This window comes from Heteronotia binoei, chromosome 5, assembly GCF_032191835.1.
Source record: "Heteronotia binoei isolate CCM8104 ecotype False Entrance Well chromosome 5, APGP_CSIRO_Hbin_v1, whole genome shotgun sequence".
Lineage (NCBI taxonomy): Eukaryota > Metazoa > Chordata > Lepidosauria > Squamata > Gekkonidae > Heteronotia > Heteronotia binoei.
The window spans coordinates 152979857-152999621 of NC_083227.1; the positions used below are offsets into that span (position 1 = coordinate 152979857).

Sequence of the window (19765 nt, forward strand, 5' to 3'; positions counted from 1 at the left end):
ATATAAGACAGTGTCTTATTTTCGGGGAAACACGGTAGATCCAAGTGGGCAGTCGTGTTGGCGCTAGAACAAAGTAGGAGTCAAGTGTCACCTTTAAGACCAACACAGTTTTATTGAGAATGTAAGCTTTCGTATGCATGCATACATAGGGTACAGCGGGCTGAAAGACATGCAGTTGGTGAGTTAAGAGTGTAAACTGATACAAAGATCAAATGGCAACGTAGTGTAGTAAATTGGAAAGACCATTTGGTCTGGATAGCAATAAAAGGAAATAAGAGTTACCTGTTATTTGCTGTTGCTGAAAGTCTAGGTGAAACAAAAGAACATGTCTTTCCTAGTTCTTGTCCACCTAACTGACTTTTTAGCATCATTTTGTACATTATAAACATCATTCTAGTTTGCCATTAGAAAAAAAAAAGAATGCATAAAAGGAAAATGGGTTAAGTATATGTAATGAGATGAACAGCCAATATCCCTTGTTTGAGTATGTCAATACAAAAAATTATTCTGATACACTATTATTAAAGAGAAATAATAATAACAACAACAACAACAACATTTTATTTATGTCCCGCCCTCCCCGCTGAAGCAGGCTCAGAGCGGCTAACAACATCTCAATCCATATAAAAATTATACAACACATTTTTTAAAAAACGCATTCACCTAAAAACATTCCAATTTTTAAAATTAACATTCCTGGTGCTATTCTGTTAGATGTAAAATTATGGCGGAGTCACTTGGGCGCATCCAACAGTCGTTCGGTTAGGTAAAGGCCATCCTAAAATACATTGGAACACTGTGGATGTATAACTATACTCACGCGTGCATATGAAAGCTTACATTCTGAATAAAACCTCGTTGGTCTTAAAGGTGCCAACTTGACTCCTACTTTGTTCTATTGAATTTCTATGTATTTTTCTTTCACTAAGCATCCACAACATGGACTAAAAGGCAACTACAGCAAATAGGTGTCTGCATTGTATACTTAGCCACTCTGAACTTGTGAATGCGTTTGATCACGTTGCTAGTTATGTATATTACCGAAAATAAACATCCGTTTATGTTTTCAGTAATTCGAGAGATGGTGAGCATGGAGAAAAGATGCAAGAAAAGTAATAGAACTAGGCCCTGATCTGGATGGTCCAGGCTATCCTGATCTTGTCAGAGCTCAGAAGCTAAGCAACGTTGGTCCCGGTTAGTATTTGGATGGGAGACCACTGAGGAAGTCCAGGGGTTACTACACAGAGGCAGGTAATGAAGAAGAAGATGAAGAAGATATTGGATTTATATCCCGCCCTCCACTCCGAAGAGTCTCAGAGCGGCTCACAATCTCCTTTCCCTTCCTCCCCCACAACAGACACCCTGTAAGGTAGATGAAGATATTGGATTTATATCCCGCCCTCCACTCCGAAGAGTCTCAGAGCGGCTCACAATCTCCTTTCCCTTCCTCCCCCACAACAGACACCCTGTGAGGTAGATGAAGATATTGGATTTATATCCCGCCCTCCACTCCAAAGAGTCTCAGAGCGGCTCACAATCTCCTTTCCCTTCCTCCCCCATAACAGACACCCTGTGAGGTGGGTGGGGCCGGAGAGGGCTCTCACAGCAGCTGCCCTTTCAAGGACAACCTCTGCCAGAGCTATGGCTGACCCAAGGCCATTCCAGCAGGTGCAAGTGGAGGAGTGGGGAATCAAACCCGGTTCTCCCAGATAAGAGTCCGCACACTTAACCACTACACCAAACTGGCTCTCCAGTTTGACAATGACAAACAACCTCTGTTGATCTCTTGCCTTGAAACCCTGTGACGTTGCCATAAATTAGCTGTGACTTGATGGCACTTTCCACCATCCCAACAGAACTGGAGGAATAAACGATGAATAGGAAAGTTTTAGTTCTAGTAGAAACAATGGGATAATTGGTTATGTAAGAAGGCAGGTGGCGAGAATTCTAACACCTATGCGACTTTCATTCTGCACTTGGGCCGATAAATATGAAATCTTTCTCAGAGCAGCTATAACGTGTCCCCTACATGTTATTTGTTTTTGTTCTTCTCCTCAGATACAGAAAAGACAATTCAACAAGGTGTCCAACTCTACTTACTGCATATTTATGGTCAACAAGCCCTATGCTATCACTTGCTCAGTAGTGGCCTTCTACATTCCATTTCTGCTGATGGTGCTAGCCTACTACCGAATATACATTACAGCCAAGGAGCATGCTCATCAAATAGGAATCCTCCAGCGGGCCGGGGCACCGACAGATGGGAGACCACACCATCCGGATCAGCAAAGTACACACCGTATGAAGACTGAGACAAAAGCTGCCAAAACCCTCTGTATCATTATGGGATGCTTCTGTTTATGCTGGGCACCCTTCTTTATCACAAACATAATAGATCCTTTCATTAATTATACAGTGCCAGGCCAGCTATGGACTGCTTTTTTGTGGCTGGGATACATCAATTCGGGACTGAATCCCTTCCTTTATGCATTCTTGAACAAGTCTTTCAGACGTGCCTTCCTCATCATCTTGTGCTGTGGCGATGAACGATATCGAAGGCCTTCCATATTGGGGCAAACTGTTCCGTGTTCCACCACCACTATAAATGGATCAACACATGTACTAAGGTGAGTAGTTGTTGGAAACTGACAGTTGGTTGAAGAAAGCAGGGGGATGACAATTCAGATTTATTCCCTAGCATATGCTCAGGATGCCAGATTCACTTTATGTCAACTTTTGTCCTAAATTAACATTGGTAGGGATTTTTTTTTTAACTTGATGGCTGCTTTTAGAATACAGGGCCAACCTGAAATGTTAACCTATTCATTTTACTTACAAAAACTTTTTCTTGGAAAAGCTATGTTTTTCCTCTGTTACCCTTTAAGGATTTAACAGTTCTATTGAGACATGAGAGGAGATGTGGTTAAGTCATTTGATGTTGCTCTGAGGAACAAAAACTCTGTTAAGTGAATGTGTTCAAGTAAGAGGAGCTATTTGCATTGTAAGCTCAATGTTGCTACAGGTGTAGAAAAGGTATCCTGAGTGGAGTTTCCCATAAAAAGCAACTATAAATGAAGTAAGGGAGACTGAGATTATCAAGGAGAGGGAAAGGAGCCATTGTGTGGAACGAGTGAGTCAAGGGAAAAGAAATGTCACATTTGACAGCAGAACAAAGTGCAGAATACTGTCTAGTAACACGCATCACTCGGAAATACTTGACTAATGTGTACTTATTAAAATTAATTGCTCTCCTGTTTCTTGAAAGCTGAGTCCCACCTGAGATTAGGAGAAGTGCTGCTGCCAAGCCTCTGTACAGTCTAGTATTCTCAAAGATAAGGCAAACCTTTAGTCTTGAGGGATGATTTTGCGAAGATTCCTGTGAGATACCTCTTGGTCAGCATTGTCAGTAGCTCTTCCTGCCGCTTTGCTGCTGAAGAATAGATAAGCATGTCATTGTGTAGGCAAGGCAGGGAACATGGTCTGTTATTAGCGGGGTTGGATGGTGACTGACATTCTTTGACGCATAACCATCAGGAGATCAGTCATTTAAGGGACTAGGAAAAGGTTCCATCAGCCAGGAAATCTAGGCATGTGAGATCATCGATGTGGTTTGAGGAAAGAACAGAGAGAAATCTGTATCTTTTCCTTGACGTTCATATTAGTTTTCTTCAGTTGCATAAGATAAATCTAGGGTTGCCAATCCCCAGGTGGGGGCAGGGGATTCCCGGTTTGGAGACCCTCCCCACGCTTCAGGGTCATCAGAAAGCGGGGGGAGGGGAGGGAAATGTCTGCTGGGAACTCTATTATTCCCTATGGAGATTTATTCCTATAGAAAATCATGGAGAATTGATCCGTGGGTATCTGGGGCTCTGGGGGGGGCTGTTTTTTGGGGTAGAGGCACCAAATTTTCAGTATAGCATCTAGTGCCTCTCCCCAAATATCCTCCAGGTTTCAAAAAGATTGGACCAGGGGGTCCAATTCTATGAGCCCCAAAAGAAGGTGCCCCTATCCTTCATTATTTCCTATGGAAGGAAGGCATTGAAAAGGTGTTTCGTCCCTTTAAATGTGATGGCCAGAACTCCCTTTGGAGTTCAATTATGCTTGTCACAGCCTTGATCTTGGCTCCACCCCAATGTCTCCTGGCTCCACCCCCAAAGTCCCCAGATATTTCTTGAATTGGACTTGGCAACCCTAGATTAATCACAAAAGCTTCAGGTGATGAAGAATATTGACATTCATTAGCTTGTGAAATGCCTGCTGGTTCTAATTAAATTGTGTTAGGAGCCCGTGAAGCTGGTGACATGCTGCATTCACATGGAAGGCATTTAATTCTCCTCCCTAGTGTAGTTCTGACTGCAGCCACTAGGGGCACATGGTGGGCAGAGCACAGGATGCAGACAAGACAGGATGCAACCTCCTAACAAGAACCTTTTTCGCACACAGCTCACCTCGGAGTCACGTCCCTCTTCACTGCGCAGCGTCTGGTCGGATTTCCCACCATCTGCGCCGGAGCAGCAGGAAGAGTCGCTGCTTCTGCGTCGCAAACGGAAATCGCTAAAACCCAGTTTCCGTTCGTAAGGCAGAAGCCGCGGCTCTTCCTGCTGCTCTGGCGCAGATGGTGGGAAATCCGACCTGACGCTGCGCAGTGAAGAGGGACGTGACTCCAAGGCGAGCTGTGTGCGAAATCGGTAAAGGTCTATGGTTTTCTTTTGGCTTTAGTTCCACCCAGCTCTGCACAGCCAGATCTTGCCAGGGCAGCCTTGTTAGTGCTTGCTAGCAAAATAAAATAAATAAGTCTATCCCAACGTCCAATTCTTTTCCCCATTATTTTTCAGTATTAATGCCATATCCTAGATGGCATATTAGAATGTATTTAATAGCAGTATGGAAGCAAACCTCTGTTAATATTATGGACAGAAGGGGGAGTTAATATTTCCTCATAATCTATCTATCTATCTATCTATCTATCTATCTATCTATCTATCTATCTATCTATCTATCTATCTATCTATCTATCTATCTAATCTCACCTTTCTCCCCAACAGGAACCCAAAGCACCTTACACAGTTCTCCTCCATTTTATTCTTACAACAACCCTGTGAGGTAGTTTAGGCTGAGAGGGAATGACAGGCCCAAGATCACCCAGCAAGCTTCCATGGTGCGAGTGGGGATTTAAATGAGTACCCAGCTTGCTGGGGGGAAAGTGTAAAAGACTGGGGAAGGCAATGGCAAACCACCCCTGGCTCAGGGGAGGGACGGTGGCTCAGTGGTAGAGCATCTGCTTGGGAAGCAGAAGGTCCCAGGTTCAATCCCCAGCATCTCCAACTAAAAAGTGTCCAGGCAAATAGGTGTGAAAAACCTCAGCTTGAGACCCTGGAGAGCCGCTGCCAGTCTGAGTAGACAATACTGACTTTGATGGACCGAGGGTCTGATTCAGTATAAGGCAGCTTCATTTGTTCATGTGTGTTCACCCCGTAAAAAATCTGCTGTGAAAACGTTGTGAAAGCAACGTCACCCCAGAGTCGGAAACGACTGGTGCTTGCACAGGGGACCTTTCCTTTCCTTTCCTTCCCAGACCCTAGTCTGACACTTTAACCACTACCCAGCCTTCATTTCCATGGCAATTAGCATAGGGGTCTGGAGATAACCTGGGCCAAGATATTCCAGTTCCTTTCAATTTTGGCCGTGGAATTCCCATGATCATACTGAAGCTGGTGGCCCAGTTCCAGCTTTCCTAGTTGTATTTTCTGATGAGTTATTCCTGCCACAAACGGACAGTTAGTTTTATTGTTATAGATCCTTGCTATCAGCCAGTCAAGTAATTTGGGTTTTTTAGGATATTTGGCTTGGATCAGGGTCATACGGGGGGAGGGCAGATGGAATCTTAGTCCAGAGGCCCATGGTGGCTCTTGGCTGCTCTGCCCTTTGAAGGATTTTCCATCTTCATCAGGCTGTAATTTTTTTAGGTCTGTTTCTTTTTTTCTTTTAATAATAATAATAATTTTTATTTATATCCCGCCCTCCCCGCCGAGGCAGGCTCAGGGCGGCTCACAGACATGGAAAGTGCCATGCTTACAGCAATACATTATACAATAAAATACATTAAAATACATTAAATAAATAAATAAATTAAAACCATTACAATTAAGGTGCTAATGTCATACTTTTTTGCCATACCTGGGGAGTTGTACGAGTAAGTAGAAACCCCTACTTTTTGCGGCTTTATCTGTACTTTACTATAAAAAAAAACCATGGTCATCAGCCCTCATGAATAGCCAACTGATTTTCCCATCTTTCCTTGCTCTTAGAGGTGAATTTAGAAACAATTTGTCCACAGTAAAGATATCATATTACATTTTGGATTTCATTGGCAGAGTTAAGTAATGATAAATTGTGCCCAGTATGTATTTTTCCTATGGTAAAAAAAATTAGTAGTCAAATAATGATGATAATGATGATGATATTGGATTTATATCCCGCCCTCCACTCTGAAGAGTCTCAGAGCGGTTCACAATCTCCTTTACCTTCCTCCCCCCCCACAACAGACACCCTGTGAGGTAGATGAAGATACTGGATTTATATCCCGCCCTCCAATCCGAAGAGTCTCAGAGCGGCTCACAATCTCCTTTACCTTCCTCCTCCACAACAGACACCCTGTGAGGTAGATGAAGATACTGGATTTATATCCCGCCCACCACTCTGAAGAGTCTCACAGCGGTTCACAATCTCCTTTACCTTCCTCCCCCCCACAACAGACACCCTGTGAGGTAGATGAAGATATTCCCGCCCTCCACTCCGAAGAGTCTCAGAGCAGCTCACAATCTCCCTTACCTTCCTCCCCCACAACAGACACCCTGTGAGGTAGATGAAGATATTGGATTTATATCCCACCCTCCACTCCGAAGAGTCTCAGAGTGGCTCACAATCTCCTTGACCTTCCTCTCCCACAACAGACACCCTGTGAGGTAGATGAAGATATTGGATTTATATCCCACCCTCCACTCTGAAGAGTCTCAGAGCGGTTCACAATCTCCTTTACCTTCCTCCCCCCACAACAGACACCCTGTGAGGTAGATGAAGATATTGGATTTATATCCCGCCCTCCACTCCGAAGAGTCTCAGAGCGGCTCGCAATCTCCTTTACCTTCCTCCTCCACAACAGACACCCTGTGAGGTGGGTGGGGCAGGAGAGGGCTCTCACAGCAGCTGCCCTTTCAAAGACAATCGCTGCCAGAGCTATGGCTGACCCAAGGCCATGCTAGCAGATGGAGGAGTGGGGAATCAAACCCGGTTCTCCCAGATAAGAGTCCGCACACTTAACCACTACACCAAACTGGCTGTAATGCTTCTGGCTCTAGATCTATTGATTGTTACTTTTTGAAGTCACTTTTTTAATGTTTATTATAGTCAAGTCAGCCTTTATTGGCATAAAATTATTATATATTCAATTTATATACCGCCCATTCCCTAAATAGGTCTCAGGGCAGTGTACAATAAACTAAAATAATAAATAATAAAACAACAGTTTACAAAAATAAACAAACATCCCAATAAAATTCACAACAGCAATACAATTCAAATTGATGGTGGTCAGGTTCCAATTGTGCTACTGCCTTGTGGGGGAGGAGAGGTGAGATTGCCAGTTGGGTGGGTGCTGTCACTGTCCTCAACCAAACACCTGCCTTACAAGTCCTGCAGAATTGCAATAAGGCCCTCATAGCACAGATGTTACTTGGCAGAGAGTTCAACCAAGCTTGGGCCAGAGGACTAAAAACCCTAGTCCTGGTTGAGGACAGCTTAATTGAAACTAATCAATCAAGAAGTTAAGGCGAGGCAGGTGGTGACCCAAGATGATTTCTATTTACTGACAACCCACCCCCCTGAGGCTCCCTGGCATCTAAATTATTGCCCTTTAGATGCCAGGCCAAGCATTTCTTTTATTTAGAATTTCTACTTCTTTTTATTGTCTCTGAGCCTGAGGTCCATATTGTAAGTATCATCTTAGGCTGCTGAATATTGTTTTATGCTTTTTTTAAAAAAAAAAATCCTTATTTGTTTTTGTGACTTCTTTTATTATTGATTGCTCCATGAACCATCACAAAATTCATGAGCTTTGTGACATGGCCCCTGAGTGAGCTAGAGATACCAAACTTGCAGGAGATCTCTAGCTGACCCTCCTATACTTGCCCACCAAGTTTGGTGAGGATTAGATTTACAGGGTCCACATTATTATGACCCCCCCCCCCCCCGAAGAAGGTGCCCCCATCCTCCACTGTTTCCAATGAATAAAACATACACACGCGCACACACACACACACACACACAGAGGCAATAGAAGCCTAGCAGGATATATTTTCAGCCTGTAACACTGCAAACTTGTCTTCTGTATTCAAATGTGTTGGGACAATTGGTTAATCTTTAGAAATTTATCAAATTCATGATGAAAGATTCTGCCAGGAGGCTGGCCTTGTGGCTTTGTGGCCTTGTGGTAAGGGGAGGGACGGTGGCTCAGTGGTAGAGCATCTGCTTGGGAAGCAGAAGGTCCCAAGTTCAATCCCTGGCATCTCCAAAAAAGGGTCCAGGCAAATAGGTGTAAAAAAACCTCAGCTTGAGACCCTGGAGAGCCGCTGCCAGTCTGAGAAGACAATACTGACTTTGATGGACCAAAGGTCCAATTCAGTATAAGGCAGCTTCATATGTTCATATGTAATCACTAACCCCAAGAGACTGAAGCACAGTGACTTCTTCCTTCAGCAGAGCTAACTAAAATCTTGACTTGTGAATCACTGTAGATACCATCATCTCAGTTTATGACCTTACATTTTTGTTTTATCCCAAAAGCTGGTTAAATTAATGCGTAAAAATTTCCAGGAAACTATCCAGAGATCCAGATATTACATGAATCTCATGCTGCAGCATTTCCCACTTAAATAGTGAAAATCTTGAATCATCATGCCGATTTCCAGCTTTCCTCTCATAGCTGGAGACTTTAAATGATTGAACATGGCTCAGGAATTCAGACTGTGCACATTGATTAATCAGAGAACCAGAGGCGTCACTAGGGCAGGGCCAAGGGGGCCATTGGCCCCCCCCCTAGAGCATTCTCATTGGCCCCCTAGGGCTCTTTGAAGGCAGCAGGCGGCAAGCAATCACAGTCTTTATTGGCGGGAGACGCGGGGAGGCTCTTTCAAGGCAGTGGCGAAGCGAGAGAAGGCCGGGAGGGAAGAGGAAAGCGCAGCTCTCCGCAGGCAGGCATCAGAGGGCGAGCAGGCAAACCAGGGAAGGGAGGACGTTGCGAGCCAACCAGCGAGGGAAAGGAGGCTTTAGACGCGCGGGGCGCAGGAGGGAAGGGAAGGGGGCAGGCAGGCAGAGAGCGAGGGAGTCCCTCACGCAGGAGGAAAACAGGCGGCATCGGCCGCGCTCGCAGCAGCAAGAGGAGGAGCGGGTGAGGGGTAGCGCAGGAGCATTGCCGGCAGTGCGCATGAGCGCCAGTGCTGAAGACTCCGCACTGCAGGCGCTGCTGCTGGCGGCGGGGGAGGAGGGGGCAGGCAACGAGGACCCGAAGCGGGCTTCTTTCTCGCTGGTTCTCGCCAGGTGCGCTGAGCTCCCCCAGCCGCCGCTCTCGGCTAGCAACTGGTCTTGCACAAGCCCGCGCCGCCGCCAGCGCCTTGGGAGGGACGGACTGATGGAAGAAGTAGTTTGCAGGACGAGCAGCGCCTCTCCTCAAGTTTCGGGACGGTTACCGTCCCCAAATCTTTCGGCTTCTCCAGGCGGAGGCTTCCTTTGTTCGAACGCGAGGGATTTAGCACCTCTGGGCAGCGCACGAGGACTGCTGCTCTTCCCTCCGAGTCCGGCACACTTGGCCCCAGGGTGCAACCGACTTGGCCCCAGGGTGCAACCCACGCACTTGGCCCCAGGGTGCAACCCACCCCAGTGACACCACTGCAGAGAACAATTACGTTTTGGTTTCCTCAGCTTCTTGAACTGATGGGAAAGGTGTTTGTTATTTCCCCTCTGTGCTGTTGTAAATACTACTTGGATGTTAAGCATGGAGATCCATTTAATTGTGGTCCACTTTGATTATCTGAAACACTTTTTAAGGTTTAAATTGTATCAACTAGCTTCTCTAGTGGCATCAGAATCAGCCAAAAGAACAAAGCTTAGATGCTGCTACAGATTATTTTCCCCAAGAGTTCTCTCCTTGATGTTAGTATGTCATGTGATATTTTACAGTTCCCAGAATTTATGGTTCCTTTGAAGTTAGGACTGTTTTGGTGAATCAGTGAAGGAAAGATAGTACTTCTCATGGAAGGAGCAAATGTACAAATAGGTCTCTAGCTGCATTCAAACTCTGTTGTAAAAAATGTGACAGTTTTACTGGTTGAGGGGGATCCCTGGGTTTTGCTTGTAGTGATTTCAGGCTTTTGATTAAACATGGACTGCACTTTGAAGTCTCAGGAGTGCTGTGTAACCAGGTGATGGACTGTGAAGGGTTAATTCCTCACAGTGCCTTGAGTGATCTCTGATCCAAGAGATCTGATTGTTTATCATCAGTTGATCAGAGAGAGATTTCAGAGCTGAATGCTGAGGAGAGGGCAGTCTGAATTCAGCCAAAGAATCTAGTATTGATGAATCTAGCCCTGACAGAGAAGGGTTTAGTGCTGACAGGGTTTGTGTTTATCCCTAACTGGGGAAGTTGGCAGGAGGAGTGGGTAGATCAGAGAAGATTCCCATTCAGGCTAGAAAAGTGGATACATCTTCTAATGAGAGAAAAAATTCCCTACCCAATTAGAAAAGGGAGATAACTCTTAGGAGTAGAGTGATCCTTGATTAGATGTATTTAGAAACTGTCCTTTAAATCCTGAAGAGTCAGTTTTTAAAAAAGTCAAGAAGAGTATTGGTGTGTTTAGCAAAGGAATTTGGGTACTGGTCAGAATATCCTGAAAACCAAACGAACCAATAAGCTCAATAAAGTATACTGGAGTGGTTGGGAAACACTGAAACAAAAACCTCTCATCTTAAAGATTCTAAGTCACTGTGAAAAGCTTAAGAAACTCTCAGTTGCATGAAACATGATTTATTGATTTTACTCCTGATTTAACCTGAGCTTTCTCCTCTACATTGAAGAAAATATTTTATTATTGTTGAACGTTAAAAGGCCTCTTGAGTGCTATTTCAGTGGTATAAGTTAAAAGGTGATCTTGACCTGTCCCTCAAGTTCCTGGGCAGATTTTTGCAGCAAACTTTCATATTATAACAGGGTGGGATAACCATTATACTTCAAAAAGGAAAAAAAAATAGATTAAAAGGGCTATTCAGTCGGAAAGGGAGAAAAATGGAGGGATAATCTTGCCTTTGAGGGAGGAAAGTGGGCTGGGTCATTCTAACATGTTTCTAAAAATGCCGCATATATATACAGACAATGTTACTGGTAACCTGTACAGCAGTGCAGCTGACAGTGGATACAGCAGCTTCTTAAATCTGCCTCTTTTAATGCTAAAGCTACCCACTGAAAAGGGGGAAGAGGAGGAGAGGAGGAGGCTCATCTGACATTTTCTCTCTTTTGGAAAAAGTTAAACTTCAGTTCTTACATAAAATTAAGCCCCCTGGGTAGGGATGTTGTAACGTACTCGAAGCGGAGACGAGAGTAGGGCAACATGGTTTATTAGGAGCACGTCGCAAGAGAGCGAACACGCGGGCCGGGTCCCGCTTATGTACAATCCCGGGTACAGCCTACTGGGTTGGTCGGGCCAATCCAGCCCCGTTGAACTTCCCGCCACAGCTGGAGATAGGCGGGGAACTGGCTCCCGGCGCTGGGGCTCCTGGGACTGCCCAGTTGCCCCCCCCCCGTCGGGTCGCATGACATTTCTTGATACACTACACCCCTCCCCCCCTGGTTAATGTACAAAGTCCTGTAAGTATGCGGGGGGCCGGCGCTCCCGAGTGGACCGTCTGGGGGGTCCCGGTGGCGGCGGCGCGGCCGCCGAGGATGGTGCCTCGGTGGGTCCTGGAGTGGACGGGGGCGGCCCGTCCGGTTCAGCGGATCCCTCGGGCTCGGTCGGTTCCGGTACCTCCGGCGCCCGCATCCCGGATGTTGGGATCGCGTCCTCTAGGCGGTCTCCGTTAGGCTCCTCGCTGGATATAGCCTCGTCCATGTCTGTGGGGGCCTCCGGAAGGGTGCGGCGCCTCAACTGGTCAATGTGCCGCCGTAGTACCTGGCCCCCCTCCGTTGATATGTCGTAGTGGCGGGACCCGGTTACCCTCAGTACCCGCCCCGCCACCCAATCGGGGCCCCTTGCATAGTTTCGGGCGAAAACTGGGTCGCCCGCGAAGAAGCCCCGGGCGGCGTCACGGACTTCGGGGCTCCCGCGGGTGTCTGAAGCTCGGTCGGGATGCAGCCGGTCCAGCCGGGTTATGAGTTTGCGTCCCATGAGGAGCTCAGCCGGGCTGACTCCTGTGACCGGGTTAGGGGTGATCCGATTATCGAAGAGGAACGCGGCCAGCCTGTGGTCCCAGTCCCCCTGTACAATTCGGCCGAGGGCCTCCTTTGTTGTGCGGACCATCCGCTCCGCCTGGCCGTTGGTGGCCGGATGGAAGGGAGCCGACCTTATGTGCCTGATCAGATATCTTTGCAGGAACGCCTGGAAGTCGGCTGAGGTGAAGGCGGCCCCGTTATCAGAGACTATGGTGTCCGGGATGCCATGTGTGCATAGGACCCTGCGCAGAGCTCTGATCGCGGCTGTGGACGAGGTGGACCCTACGGGGATGACCTCCAGCCATTTGGTGTAGGAGTCCACCATTATGATGAAGGTTTGCCCCTGGAATGGGCCCGCAAAGTCGATATGGAGTCTCGACCATGGTTTCCGGGTGGACTCCCACCTAGTGACGGGGGCGCTGGGCGGCTCGGGCCGTGATTCCTGGCAGGTCTGGCACCCGCGGACCCAGCCCTCGATCTCCCCGTCCATTCCCGGCCACCAGACGTAGCTCCTGGCCAGAGCCTTCATTCGCACTATGCCGGGATGAGTCTCGTGTAGGGATTCTAGAACACGCCTTTGGAGCGGGGGTGGAATCACTACTCTACTGCCCCAAAGTATGCAGCCCTTGTGTGCGGCTAATTCCTCCCTCCTCGCCTTGTAAGGCTTGAATTCTTCCCCCATGTTTCCCTCTGGCCACCCCCTCACCACCCAGTCGAGCACCCGTGCCAGTGTCTTGTGTTTCTGGGTGGCCTTGGCCACCTCCGTTGCGTGGAGGGGCGGCTCTGGGAGGCTCTCTATCATCATGACCTGGTGTGCGGGTGCGGGGTCCGGACCCGTCTCCGGAAGCGGCAAACGGCTAAGCGCATCCGCGTGTCCCATAGCCTTGCCGGCCCTATGAACCAGTGTGTACGTGTATGAGTTGAGGAATTGGTTCCACCTCAACACGCGCTGTGAGAGTATTTGGGGGGTTTGTCGGTCTGGGGCCAGTAGACCTAAGAGGGGCTTGTGGTCCGTGGCAATGGTGAACCTTCTCCCATATAGATACTCATGGAACTTTCGGACCCCTGCCACGATTGCCAGGGCCTCTTTATCTATCTGCGCGTAGTTGCGCTCGGCTGAAGTGAGCGTGCGGGAGTAATATGCGACCGGTACCTCCCTCCCGTCCGGAAGCTGGTGCCCCAGGACTGCTCCCACCCCATACGGCGACGCATCGCAGGCCAGGATGACGGGGAGGGCCTCGTCAAAATGGTGGAGCACCGCATTGGACACCAGGACGTCCTTGACCGCCTGAAACGCCGCGGCCTGTCGTTTGCCCCAAACCCAAGGGGCTTTTTTGTCCAGCAGCCGGTGAAGGGGCTCCGCCAGGGCTGCCTTGTGGGGGAGGAAGGAGTGGTAAAAGTTGAGCACCCCCAAGAAGCTTTGGAGCTCCGCTTTACAAGTGGGAGCCGGGGCTTGCACGATGGCTCGGGTCTTTTCTTCCGTGGGGTGGATTCCTGCTGCGTCAACGGCGAACCCCAGAAACTCCACCCGTGGAACCCCCAGCAAGCATTTCTCTCTCTTGACCTTGAGCCCCACTGCCTGGAACCGGCGGAGCACCTCTCGAAGGCGGTTGCCGAATTCTTCGGGGTCCGGAGCGGCGACTAAAACGTCGTCGAAAAACGGCTGGACTCCTGGGATCCCTTTAAGGAGGGCGTCCATTAGGCTCTGGAAAATCCCCGGAGTGACGCTAACCCCAAACTGAAGCCTCTTTACCCGGAAAGCCCCCCTGTGGGTCACGATCGTTTGGGCCTCCGCCGTCTTATTGTCTACTGGGAGCTGCTGGTAGGCCTGGGCCAGGTCTAGCTTCCCAAATATCCTAGCCCCCGCTAGGGCGGCCAGGACATGGCTCACCACCGGCACTGGATAGGGGTTGTCCTGTAGTGCCTTGTTTATGGTGCATTTATAATCGGCACAGATCCGCACCTCCCCGTTTGGCTTGATGGGGGTAACGATGGGGGTTTCCCAGGTGGCGTAGTCCACCGGCTCGAGGACGCCTTGTGCCGTGAGGCGGTCTAACTCTGCCTCAATCTTAGGTTTCAAGGCGAACGGAACCCTCCTGGCCTTGAGCCGAATCGGTCTGACCGTGGGGTCTAGGGGCAGGGAGATGGGCGGCCCCCGGTAGCTCCCTAGGGACCCATCGAATACCTCGGGGAATTCCTTGCAAATCTCCCCGAACCCCCGGGGCGTTATGGTCTGGCCCACCCCCTCCACGCGGATTCCCAAGGGTTTGAACCAGGCCAGACCTAGCAGGGTGGCCAGCTGGCGCTTAACCACCAGGATGTCCAGCGGGCCGTGGAAGGACCCCCGCTCGACTTGTACCCGCGCCCACCCCGCAATTTGCACCAGGTTCTTCTGGAAGTCCCGGAGTATGAAGTCTGCCGGCCGAAGTTGCAGCCGCTGGCGGGGACACAGTTCTCTTAGGGTTTCTTCCGCAATGAGGGAAATGGAGGACCCTGAGTCCACCTCCATTTGGCAGGGGTTCCCCTCTATAAGGACCGCCACTTTGATTTTATCGGGGGAATCGTGGGGCAAGTTCAGTACCTGTAGGGACGTAGAGTCTACCGCGTGGGACTCCGCGGACTCGTGGTACGTGGTCGGCTTCCTGCGGTTGGGCTTGGCTCGGCAAGCCCTGGCAATGTGGCCGGTCTTTCCGCAGCTCCTGCAGTCCCAGGTCCGGTACTGGCAGTCTCTCCGCTCGTGGGGGCCGCCGCAGCTGGCGCACTTGGTGGCCGGGGCTCTCTCCGACGCTGGTGGTCGGTCGGTCGCTCGGGGGCGTTGGGTCGCTCTGTTGGGTGGCCCGGCTGGGCGGCGTAGCTGATGGGCTTCCTCCTCCTCGGGGCCGTCGTGGTCCAGCTCTCCGTGGTGGGCAGCTTCCATCTTGGCCCGGGGAAACGTTCGTGCGGTTCGTTCCCATGCCACCGCTTCGCTGAAGGCGGCCTGGAGAGTAAGCTCTTCTTTGGCGAAGAGCTTCTGCTGGAGCCTCTCGTCGCGGAGGCCCCACGTGAATCTGTCCGCCAGGGCTTCCTCCAGTTGGGGGAGGTTGCAGTTCCCGGCGAGTTTGCGGAGGGCCGCCAGGTAGTCCGCGGCGGACTCGCCCGCGATCTGGTCCCGTTTGTGGAACAGGAACCTGCGAGCCACCCGCGAAGGCTGTGGTGAGAAGTGTCCCGTGAGGAGTCGGATGATCTCGTCGTAGGATTTCTCTGCCAGACGGGCGGGTGCCGAGAGACCCTTGGCGATCTCGAACGTGGCAGGCCCGCAGACGCTCATGAGAACGTCCCTCTTTGCTCCGGCGTCAGTGATCTTGTTGGCCCGGAGGTAGAACTCGACCCGCTCCGCGTAGGACTCCCATCCCTCTGGATTGGTTGGGTCGAAGGGCTCGAGGTAGCCGGTGATTCCGCCTTGGTTGGCCATGATGGCGGCGGCAGTCGCTTGTTGCCCAGATCTCCGTCGTAGCCGCTGAGGCTAGTATCCCATCCTCGTCGCCAGTGTAACGTACTCGAAGCGGAGACGAGAGTAGGGCAACATGGTTTATTAGGAGAACGTCGCAAGAGAGCGAACACGCGGGCCGGGTCCCGCTTATGTACAATCCCGGGTACAGCCTACTGGGTTGGTCGGGCCAATCCAGCCCCGTTGAACTTCCCGCCACAGCTGGAGATAGGCGGGGAACTGGCTCCCGGCGCTGGGGCTCCTGGGACTGCCCAGTTGCCCCCCCCCGTCGGGTCGCATGACATTTCTTGACACACTACAGATGTAATAATGCCTAGGTTACTTCAAGAGACTATGAAGATTGGAACTAAAGATCATTAGAAGAGGAGAGCCAGTTTGGTGTAGTGGTTAAGTGTGTGGACTCTTATCTGGGAGAACCGGGTTTGATTCCCCACTCCTCCACTTGCACCTGCTGGAATGGCCTTGGGTCAGCCATAGCTCTGGCAGAGGTTGTCCTTGAAAGGGCAGCTGCTGTGAGAGCCCTCTCCAGCCCCACCCACCTCGCAGGGTGTCTGTTGTGGGGGAGGAAGGTAAAGGAGATTGTGAGCCGCTCTGAGACTCTTCGGAGTGGAGGGCGGGATATAAATCCAATATCTTCATCTACCTCACAGGGTGTCTGTTGTGGGGGAGGAAGGGAAAGGAGATTGTGAGCCGCTCTGAGACTCTTCGGAGTGGAGGGCGGGATATAAATCCAATATCTTCTTCTTCTTCTGGAAATGTTTCATTCAGATGTCAGACACTCCAAACATTTTGCCAAATATTAGAATATTGGGCCCGACAGTATTTATTTTTATTTTGCTAATGAGAACTCTTCTTTAATTGTGTTTGATAAGATGCAGACTTGTTTCAGTCTGTGTCTTCAATTGTTAAAAGTATTGTTCCACTAGAGGGGGGGGAACATGAGTTTAGTTTTTGAGTGACAGTGTTAGCAACAATATTAGTTTAAGCTTCCACTTTGAAATCTCTTGTGTTCAGACTAGGAATGGGAAAGAAAATGAAGACATGAGGACTAAAATATTTGGGTAAAAGAGGGTGACCAGCTATGAGGCTCTATGAGAGCCAGTTTGGTGTAGTGGTTAAGTGTGCGGACTCTTATCTGGGAGAACCGGGTTTGATTCCCCCCTCCTCCACTTGCAGCTGCTTGAATGGCCTTGGGTCAGCCATAGCTCTGGCAGAGGTTGTCCTTGAAAGGGCAGCTGCTGGGAGAGCCCTCTCCAGCTCCACCCACTTCACAGGGTGTTTGTTGTGGGGGAGGAAGGTAAAGGAGATTGTGAGCCGCTCTGAGACTCTTTGGAGTGGAGGGCGGGATATAAATCCAATATCTTCTTCTTCTTCTTCTTCTTTAGTAAATCCTGACAAAGTTAGTAACCCTTCCCATGGTTGGTTTGTTTGGTTAAAGATTTCCTTCACGCCAGCACTTATCTTTGGTTTATTTCCATTTTTTTTGTCCTTTGCTGATTTTCATGTGAGGTTCCTCTATCATCCTTAACGTCTTCTTCCTCCTTCTGGAACTGATAACTCTGCTTTTTAATTTTTACTCATTGTAAATGCTGACATTTTATCATTGCTGCTATGCCTTCATATACACACACTAACAGATTTAATGATGTGCATTGGAAAGAAAAGATCTGAAAACTAGGGCTTGAGGCAGTTTCATGAAGTATCCAGATTTAAAATCTAGCAAAATAAATGATCAGAAAGAAAAATGCATTGGGGGATGAATGCATAAATATAATAGTGTAGATTTACTGATTTTTTAAAAAAAGGAAAAGTGAAATTTGAAACCTAGAGTTTCAGATTGTATGAAACAATGGAAGGTATTTTAATAATATTTGTGTAAGGAACATCCTGACATTATCATTGAAAGAGTCACATGCTAAAGAAAATAATGAAACTTTTTACTTTCATATATATGAATTAGGTTATCCAGAAAGCTGAAATTATTTTGGTTGTTCAGAATTCAATAGACAAGTTTAAAACCAAAATAAAATTCATGTTGTAGGAATCATGTCCAAGTTCAGAGGGTAATATCAGGGAGGTCAAGCGGCTTGCAGCTAGCTAAATCTAGTTTGCTTTTTTCTTTCTTCTTTTTAACTATTTTACAATGGAATTAATGGCATGTAAAACTGCTTAAATTTGACTGTATCATACCTTTATCATTTCCAGGTAGGGTTGCCAAGTCCAATTCAAGAAATATCTAGGGACTTTGGGGGCGGAGCCAGGAGACTTTGGGGGTGGAGCCAGGAGACATTGGAGTGGAGCCAAGACCAAGGGTGTGACAAGCATCATTGAACTCCAAGGAAGTTCTGGCCATCACATTTAAAGGGACGGCACACCTTTTTAAATGCCTTTCTTCCATAGGAAAGAATGAAGGATGGGGCACCATTTTGGGGGGCTCATAGAATTGGACCCCCTGGTCCAATTGTTTTGAAACTTGGGGGGTATTTTGGGCAGAGTCACTAGATGCTATTCTAAAAATTTGGTGCCTCTACCCCTCAAAACAGCCCCATCCAGAGCCCCCAATACCCGCAGATCAATTCCCCATTATTCCCTATGGGAATCGTTCTCCACAGGGAATAATAGAGTGCCCAGTAGACATTTCCCTCCCCCCCACACACTTTCTAAAGCGGGGGGAGAGCCTCCAAACCAGGGAATCCCCTGCCCCCTCCCTCTCTCACACACAAATACTTACTGGGTCTTGTTCCTTCAGAACTTTACTTGCTCTGAAAACTGAAAGCAAAAGAAAGGGAGGGGCCGTTCTCCTACAAAACTGTTACGGACCCTTTCCCATGAAGCCCTTCCTGTTTCCTGCTTCCTGCTCAGCCTTAAAGGCGCACAGACCAGTTTGCAGGTTTCTAAACCTGCAGGAGCTCTAAAATTTCATGGTGACTGTGGGGGCGGGGCTTCCCCTGTCGGCCAGCTGGCTGGGGGAGGGGGGAAACCTGTAAAAACAGGGGATCCCCTGCTGAGACCTGGGGATTGAGAAACCTATTACCAGGTTGATTGGACACTGATAACATTGTTAAGTGCATTAAACTATATATATAAAAAAGAATTCCAATATGGGTTGATGCCCTTACAATTTGCTGGGATTTTGTACATTGTTGATGTCATTTGTGTCAGAATATGCCGAAATTAGTTTTCAAATGTGTCCTTCTACAGTCATGATATAACTAACAAGCTTCTTTTATGGCTCATGTTATTAGAGATATCTGGTCCTTTTCATGTCTCTTTCTTTTAATCCCTGATTCTCACTAGACATTAAACAGAAACCTTGAGAATAAAGTTTCCAGAGGCAGAATAAAACCATTCTTTATGTTTTCAGCAAAAAAACAAAAAAATGTTGAGCCATCAGACAATAATTAAGCAGTGTTTCTTGGAATCCTTTTAACACAGCTAAAAGTATTTTCACCCATCCTGAACTGTCTTGCTTTTTCATTTTCCATTTTTTCTTGGATTTGTAGCTTATTAAGGCTAATGTTATTATAAACTCCATATATGTTTACATCTGTTATGGATCTCTCAAATGATATTGGGTGTGTGTTTTAAGTACCATCAAGTCACTTTCAATTCTCGGCAACTCTATGCATTAATTGCTCAGATCTCGCAAACTGTAGGCCGTGGCTTCCTGTATTAAGTAAATCCATCTCATGTTGGGTCAGCCTCCTTTCTTGCTACCTTCGATATTTTCCTAGCATCGTTGTCTTTTACAGTGACTCACCTTCTCCAGTTTGGTGTAGTGGTTTGGAGAGCCAGTTTGGTGT

At 48.3% G+C, this 19765-nt stretch overlaps 1 protein-coding gene across 3 annotated transcripts in view; it reads left to right on the top strand.

The window, feature by feature from the left end:
* The window catches only part of HTR4 (5-hydroxytryptamine receptor 4), a 360697-nt gene that overhangs the window by 243781 nt on the left and 97151 nt on the right, over nt 1–19765 (top strand). For all 3 annotated transcript variants that reach the window (XM_060240604.1, XM_060240605.1, XM_060240603.1), the window contains one exon: nt 2059–2627. In XM_060240604.1, the coding sequence (XP_060096587.1) occupies nt 2059–2627 (569 nt within the window). The remainder of the gene's footprint in view (nt 1–2058; nt 2628–19765) is intronic.